General features: G+C 40.4%; 1 protein-coding gene across 8 annotated transcripts in view; it reads right to left on the bottom strand.

The window, feature by feature from the left end:
• The window catches only part of LOC146643623 (sodium bicarbonate cotransporter 3-like), a 62,670-nt gene extending 54,892 nt beyond the window's left edge, over positions 1-7,778 (bottom strand). For all 8 annotated transcript variants that reach the window (XM_085395819.1, XM_085395815.1, XM_085395820.1 and 5 more), the window contains exon 1: positions 7,631-7,778. In XM_085395819.1, coding sequence (XP_085251945.1) covers positions 7,631-7,672 — 42 coding nt within the window. In that variant the 5' untranslated portion in view covers positions 7,673-7,778. The remainder of the gene's footprint in view (positions 1-7,630) is intronic.
• Positions 7,779-8,632: the final 854 nt, after the last annotated feature.

Below are 8,632 nucleotides of genomic sequence, written 5' to 3'. Positions count from 1 at the left end.
ACCACTCCACTCATTACAACCAAGGTGTGCAGAATAGCATTTCTGTTAAAACTTGAGGCAGATGGGAAGAAGGCAGCAGAAGACCACACAACAACTAAGAACAGGAAACTGAGGCTTCACAGTTCAGATGGGCTTACAAAAGCTTAACAATAGAAGATGTGAAAAACTTACTGACATCTAGATGGCAGGTCAACAGATCAGGCTGCTGCTGTTAGTGTAATGGCCTGGTTATATTTTCTTGGCACATTTTGAGCCCCTTAAAAGGTGGTCAGTTAGTAGTAAACACAACAGCCTACCTGAGCATTTTAGTTAACTATGTCCATTCCTTTTTTGCCACAGTGTACCCATCGTCCGATTGCTGCTTCCAGGAGGATAACTCACCATGTCACAAATCAAACGATCTTAAACTTATTTCTTGAACATAATGAGTTCACTGTACTCAAATGGCCTCCACAGTCATGAGATCTCAATCCAAGAGAGCACAGAAGAGGTGTAACAGGAGATTCAAATCATGGAAATTCTCTGAGGAATCTGTGTTTTCAGCATCTGATTGAATCTGTGCCACGAAGAATTAAAGGTGTACCTAATAAATTCTCCAGCTGTATTTGTCATTTCTGTGTCACATGTTAAATGTTGAACATTTCTGCCTGTCATGGCATTGCTTTCTACGCCCATGTCAGCTTTACAACTGTTAGGAGCTGACTGGTCACTCTATTAATCACTTATCTCACTGAATTAAGAAAAAATAGCTTCTTACTCTTTTCAAGTGTGAGAACATGTTTTTGTTTTGTTTTTTTCAATTCTATTCAAATGCATAAAATTATCATATAAAACAGTTACTTTCCTTGCTAGAAAGTTCAAGAAAAATGTCGAGGAGACATTCAAGACAGCCTGCCCAACTTTCATTTTTGTGTTCCTGTTCACCCTAGATTAGATTGCCAGCCAACAGTAAATGGAGTGGTGCCTATATACTGCATTTCTCCTGGAACTGGGGACTAAAATCACTTTTTACTACAAGCCTCATTTACCCAGTAACATACAGTTTTCAGTGCTTAAAATGCTGTTTTTTTGTGTCAGTTTAAAAACACAAAATGTGAAAGAATTTGATTTTCTACTACAGATAAATGCAAAAGGCATCAATTAATTCCTATGCTAATCAAGACTACAAAGTCTAAGCATACTGCTTACTAAAAGAGAAAAGTAAATAAAAAAAAATCAAATCCCCACACTGACTAAATCAAAGGAATATTTGGGACTGTTTTTCTTGGAAATCTTCAGGTTTACTATCCATTAAAATTATTCATTTTCCTGTCGGTTTGTTATGGAATCACCTAATTTCTTTAAGCTTTTCTATGATTTCTGCTTCTAAGAAAGAAAGAACCTCTGAGACACAGCATTTACTCAACCCAGGGTAGTGCTGGATCAGGAAGCTTAGCTGGATCAAGCTGATCTAAGAGCCAATTTTAGACCAGTCTACCACTCAAGACCAGTGGAACAAGTCTTTGTGATCCTGACCCAAGTAGGCAATTCTTTTTTTCTTTCATTCTTCATTCTATCCTTCCTTTCTTTCTCAAATCCTTCTAACTATAACAGGATGGCAAACACCCCTGTCATCACAGGGTGCTTGGTCTGAAACATTATTTAGGTGGACTGTACAAGTAAAATCTACATGAATGCCACGACCCAAGGTTTCCAAGCAGAACACTGCATTACAATAGATCTAACAGGTGATCATTATTAATAACTTCATCTATCAGTAGTTTTGAAGTTGATCAGTGCAGTCAATAAACAAAAACAGAAATCGGGGTGGTAATAATAGCACATTTGGATTTATTAGGCACAATATTCAAAATGGACGAGATACAAAAAAGGGAAACCCCAATGGTCTAAGTTTAGTTTGTAGACAATTTGTGGTTGATGTTTTTGTGTTGTTGTTTTTTTTCCTCAATAAATATGTTTATACACTTCAAGACATTTAAACTATCCATCCATCCATCCATTCGCTTTCGCTTATCCTTTTTCAGGGTCGCGGGGGGCGCTGGAGCCTATCCCAGCTGTCATAGGGCGAGAGGCGGGGTACACCCTGGACAGGTCGCCAGTCTGTCGCAGGGCCAACATACAGGGACAGACAACCATTCGCACTCACTTTCATTCGCACATTCACACCTAGTGACAATTTGGGTTAACCAATTAACCTATCCCCACTAAGTGCATGTCTTTGGACGGTGGGAGGAAGCCGGAGTACCCGGAGGGAACCCACGCAAACACGGGGAGAACATGCAAACTCCACACAGAAAGACCCCAGCCTGATGTTGGAATTGAACTCAGGACCTTCTTGCTGTGCGGCAACAGTGCTAACCACCGTGCCACCGTGCTGCCATACATTTAAACTATTGGTATAGTATTTATAGCTCTGCTATGATACAAAGGACTTACAGCAAGAGATCCTCTGTTTAAATCCACCAGCTGTGTAGAGTTTGTGTTCCTGTGTAGAGTTTGCATGCTCTCTACAGGTATTCTGGCTTCTTCTCACAGTCCAAAACCATGCATGAGTTATTTTAATTTGGCAGCCCTAAATAGGCCATAGGTGTGAATAGGGCTGCCACAAACTATTATCTCAAAAATAATCGGTGATTAGTCGACTAATCAGATCACGCATCCATTGGACGTAAAACGTACAGCTTATTGCACCAGCACGCATCTGCCCTTATATAACTATCATTAGCTTACAGCTTGAAGTGTTTAAGGTATGTGCTAATTAAAAATAAAGACAAGTTTGGGGCGACCATGGCTCAGGGGGTTGGGAAGCGTATCTGTAACCGGAAGGTCGCCGGTTTGATCCCCGGGCTCTCTGTCCTGGTCGTTGTGTCCTTAGGCAAGACTCTTTACCCTACTGGTGATGGCCAGAGGGGCCGTTGGCGCGATATGGCAGCCTCGCTTCTGTCAGTCTGCCCCAGGGCAGCTGTGGCTACAACCGTAGCTTGCCTCCACCAGTGTGTGAATGTGAGAGTGAATGAATAGTGGCATTGTAAAGCACTTTGAGTGCCTTGAAAAGCGCTATATAAATCCAATCCATTATTATTAAGTTAATAGTTTATTAAATTTTAATGACATTTGCAGATTGTTTCGGTGGAGTTTAATAAACTCTGCTCCTTGCTATCTAAAATATAACAGGACACCAGAGTATATTCTCGAACATCTCACACTTCTGAAAATCAGTTGTCTGCTTGACGTTTATTCGGCTGTGTAAAAACTATAACTTTATTTCTCAGCCAAACCGATTTACTCAGGAACAAATGAAATACTAAAAAAAGCCAAACAATAACATTTTTAAGTTATCTAAGTGACTTATATTACATGTTTAACCTGAGTAGTGAAAGACAGCGGTGGGTTTGAAAACAATTAGCCGGGAGCCTGGTGTTCTCGGGCTCTAGTGAGCCTTGCCCCCGGCTAGCTATCAAGCTGGTGAGTAACAGACGTCTCCAAAAACGTCGGAGCGCTTTTGAAAATATGTGGTGTCTTGATAAACTGAGCAGATATTTGAGGTTTACACAGCTACATTCTCGCCTGAAAATAGGTTAAACTTTATTTTGTGACCCAGAAAGAATAATAAGAGTAATATTAAAACTAACTAGCTGTCGCCATTGTTGACAAGTACGCTGCACCGCGCTATGAATTCTGGGACACAGCTTCTTCTTCTTCGGGATTTAACGGCAGCTGGCATCCTTGTACATGCAGTGCTGCCATCTCCTGTTTCAGTCCATTATTACACTCTTAAATCCTACTACTTATTCCTGCAGCTTTTGGGATCTTACAAAGCTTCAAACGATGCGTCGACTATTAAATTAGTCGTCAACGATTTTAATAGTCGACGTAATCGTGTCTAGACGACTAATCGTGGCAGCCCTAGGTGTGAATGTGAGTGTGAATGATTATCTATCCTGAGATATCCTCCCTGTGATAGACTAACTGGCAACCTGTCCTTTAGGGCTGGGCCATATCATACCGTTCATGGTAATACCGGTATAATGTTGGGCAACGATAAGAAAATTAAATATTGCGATAGAATATGGGTAAAACGCGCATGCGCCGTGCCTTTGTTTTCATACGCACATGGCGGAAAAAGGCATGGTGGCGACGAAGAATGAGAAGGGCGAAAGCGGATCATTGAATGAAACAGATGAACCGAATTGGTTTGTAAAAATGCTGCAAGTTCAGTGGTTTGGAACTGGTTTAGCTTTCGTCTGTCAGATACACAACAAAGCACTATTTTTGGTAGAGCATGCTAGTGGGCCGTCATTATTACCATGTTAATGAATTAATACGGCACACTTAACTCATTCACTGCCAGCCATTGGCAGTGAATGAGTTAAACCCATTGACTCATTCACTGCCATTGACGGCTATAGACGTCAATGGCAGTGAATGAGTTAAAATCAATCCTTTGATTTTTCTGAAAATCGACAGTGCCCTTTATAATCCCGTGTGCCTTATGTATGAATTCTGGTTGTGTTTACTGACCTCGAAACGATTTTATGTCGTACACGGCACTCGAAAATCTGTCAAATGTTTTAGTACGACTTTACTAAGCTACGAACCCGCACCGCTTGATGGATTGTCGGAGCATTACGGCTACCGTAGGCAGGAGCCTCACGGAGTGATACGTACTGTGCTTCAACATAATATTACTGTATTGTGTGTGTATAACCTCTTTTTAAGTTTTGTGGATATTATACATGGTTATGCTGAGGATATGTCGGCCAATTTCCATTGGAAATGCCTTTTGGTTAAACTGTCAGCGAGGAATTTGCATTTGCACTGTTAAATTTTTATATAACTTTAATGGAAAAAACAGCTGCTTGTTTAAGTGAAAATACATTATTAGTGCAAAAAACACCATCAAAGTTGTGGAGTTGTAAAGTATTTTGTCTAGTGTCAATTATATCGTCAGTTATATCGTTATCGCAAATTTTCAAATGTATATCGTGATAAATATTTTTGGTCACATCGCCCTGCTCTACTGTCCAGGGTGTACCACATCTTTCACCCAATGACAGGTGAAATAGACTCAAGGCTATATACTCATGATAAAGATCAAACATGCAAAATATAGCCAATCATAAAATTATTCTGCCATAAAAATAAAAACATTCTCTAGCACTGAGGCTGGTCAATTAAACATGAAGTAAAACCCATGCAAAGGCCTCCCTATAAATACCACAAACACTGCCTGAGAAGAAACTAGCTTATCAGCAGAATATATTACGACACCAACTGTCTGCCATCTAAAATCCAGTTTTGTGATCCCTTCCCAGACGCCTTAACGCCCACTCACATCCTGGGCCTTTTGACCTTAGTAAATCACATGATAGGGTGAGGCTAGGTTTCACAATGGGTTCACCCGAAACCTTGACTGATTGTGACCCGCACCTGTTTTCACACCTTGGCTCATGTGATTAGGTAGAGGATCAATGGGACACTCCCATAGGCCTTAAAATCTGGAACTCTCCCCTGATTGCTCTTAGAACTGAAGAAGCTTCTCAGATGAGAGGTGAAATGTCTTTAAGGAAACTTGGAGAAGTCCAGACGCTTTTCTTTCCAAGATCCTTAGACGTTAGCCTAGCAAACGTAAGTTCAATTGGTTCAACCAAAAAAAACCATCCAACACTGGACAGACTTAGCACGACAAAGCTACCTCCTCATTCATAGGAAGCTAATGGCTAAGTCACACAAGTAATAATAGGACAGCAAACTCCTTACAAAGAAACAATTTCAACTTGTGCTGACTGAAGTTTGATGGTATTACACACTTTTTGCTGTTTTATCAGAAGTAGAATGCATGTAATTGCCAACTTGACCGTATTCAATCACACCGATGTCAGACTGGTAGCAGACTGGCTGTCCTAAGGCAACATTTATGGCTGGTTTTAGTGACAGTGTTTGCATGCAGGACAATCTCTCTTTTCAGTAAAAGTAAATAAATAACTGAAGTGAGACGAACTCATCCAATTGGATAAAACATACTGACAAAGTCTAACTTTGAAGACATAATTTGCAGTTTAAAAAAAAAAAAAAGTTGATTGCAGTATATATTACTTCAATAACCCTCATATTGCAAAATGTTTAAAATTAGCAATAATATCGTATCCTGAGTGAAGCATTGTGATAGCATCATATCGTGGGGTGTCTTGTTATTCCCAAGTCTACTGTATATGACAAACTCAAGAGAATAATGACCGCTCTGTGCCAGAACATAGAATGTGTGCATACTTTGCGGGACTCTAACAGCAAGTCGTTTTAAATTAACAAGAGCCAGGGCCAAACTAAACAATTGCTAAGTCTTCAGTCGCAGTTAAATGAGATTATCACTGCTTAAGCACATTTCAATAAGCCTCCCAACAATAGCAGGGGTCAAACAGCAAGCCTGATAATACCATGAGCAGCTTGTTGAAACAGATTCATGCATTTAATCATACAGATGATAGCTGAACCGAACACACTGCCCGACTCAAAGCTCACCAATGGTATGTTCTTGAGATTGGTCATGTAAATATGTAAGCACACAAAGGGGCCTAGTGTCAGAGCACATTCTGACCTCCGTGTCTAGGAAAGAAGTGCGCATATAGCTGAAAAGTCATTCTCACTGTACGGCTAGTGTGGTTGAGCTTCCTCACTTGCACGCACACTTTCTCACGCGCACAAACATGCATGCCACATAAAGACAGAAGTGGGACCCTACACCAGCCATGACGTCAGTCACCCTGCCTGCATTTTAAACTTAGCTCTTTTTGGGAGGGGGTCTTGAAAGCAGCACTGTGTGTTTGATGCGCTTATCATCCTCCTATCTTTAACACCAACAGATGTGCGACTTTAGCTTGTTCTCGCCCACAACTGCGTTTAAACATCAAATAGTCGAGAGGTGGTCCTGACTCTTTTGACGCTGTGCATTTTTTTCCTTTCACTTACGTGTTTATTTTTTCCTGTCGAGCTGCACCTTTACAGTAAGCTTTAGCAGCATTTCCTGACACGGAAACATCACAGCAGAAAGCGGCTTTCTATTCTGGGGGCATTTGATATGCAAACGAGGTTTTATTTCTGTAGACGTGCTAGCGGCAGATGTCCTCGCTTGCGGAGCTGGGGCACATAGCTTCATTTTAACGGGCAGGTTAACTTGTTGAACGTGAGAAGAAAAATGCACAACTGCCTGTACAGTCACCCGTCATCAATTACAAGCATGATAAAGTAGCCTTATGCTTGTAACCATATAAATATTCTGTTTCATAAAGTAAGCCACTTTGGCAACAAAGTAACTGATTTAGTCAATTTTTTTATATCATTTGTTCTTAATAACGGTAATAAGTTAACCGAGCAGGCCAATTAAGTCAAAGCAAACCAATTCCAGCTATGCGAATAACAACCGGGATGGTAAATAACTTTCTAAGAGAACCTGCAGCTTCGGCATGTGACACAAATAGAAAGCCGGCTAACAATAGCATTCGCCGGATGGTGCCTCACTGACTCCCACGCATCCCTGATACTTGTAGCGCTACCTGGCAAACGAGGGGCAAATACGTACAAAAGAGCCGCACAGTTACAACGGACGTCTGGGTCGTGCTGTGCGGGTACTCACTGCTCTCAACAGGGGCCTCATTTGTTCCGAAGGACAGTCCATTTTCACCTGGTTAGTGTTTTCTGCCAGCTGATAGTTGCGGTAAGTGGGAGCCTTTGCAGTTTTCCTACGAACTGGGTAAGAAACGCCTCTGAAGTGATCGACAGCGACGTGTTTCCAATTGACTTTCAACGCCCGGCATTCTCGACCAATTAAAATCCAAAAGGAAACAACAAGGGTGGGGTCTACTCCTCTGACGCGTGAAGTCCCAAACGGACCTTTTCTTATGTTTTACCTCGTCAACCCTGCTGGAGAGTAGAGGATGATTATACTCAGAATTAGACTTAATAAGGGCACTGAAAGACAGGAGAGAGAAACTGACACAGTATAAGTCAAGCAGCCCATATTTGATTGGTTAAAAGGTGAGATGGATCCATTTCACATTTGACATTTTCTTTTGTACTGGGTCTAAGTTGGACAAACAAAAAATATGTAAAGTAAATTCAGTTGTATTGTTGTATTATATACATGATTATATTTAAATTATATTTCTTCCAAATTTAAAGTGTTTTTTCCTTTTTATATATATTGTTATTTTTATAGGTTATGCTATACACTTTGCCGCTTTAATAATGTGAATTTCCTAATTATGAATCAGGCTTATCTTACTACTATCTTATCTAATAGAAAAAAACATTCAAAGAAATAGTGTTTGAAGTGCACGCTGATTTATAAAACTAAACATGCTTGGGAAAACACAAAGTCAAACAGTTTCATCATCACCTGTATGTTTCTGGTCATTCTAAAAGTAAAAGAATATAAAGGGATAAGAACAAGCCGATATTTTTCTGATTAAATAACGTAAGCTCAGGCTTCTAAAACCATTAATCTGTAACAATCATGTAGTAAAGACTAAGAAAAAGTTTAAATCTGTACCATCCTCTTACATATAAAATTTGACTGTGTGTTTTGAGCGAGGGATGCAGCCTTCTCCGGGCTAGCCAGGGAATTTCACATGGAGCC

The sequence above is a fragment of the Rhamphochromis longiceps genome, linkage group LG22, assembly GCF_057381845.1.
Source record: "Rhamphochromis longiceps isolate RC_006_pf linkage group LG22, R_longiceps_female_GT1.1, whole genome shotgun sequence".
Lineage (NCBI taxonomy): Eukaryota > Metazoa > Chordata > Actinopteri > Cichliformes > Cichlidae > Rhamphochromis > Rhamphochromis longiceps.
The sequence above is the reverse complement of the archived record's forward strand: the minus strand, read 5'-3'. Positions and strand labels throughout refer to the sequence as shown.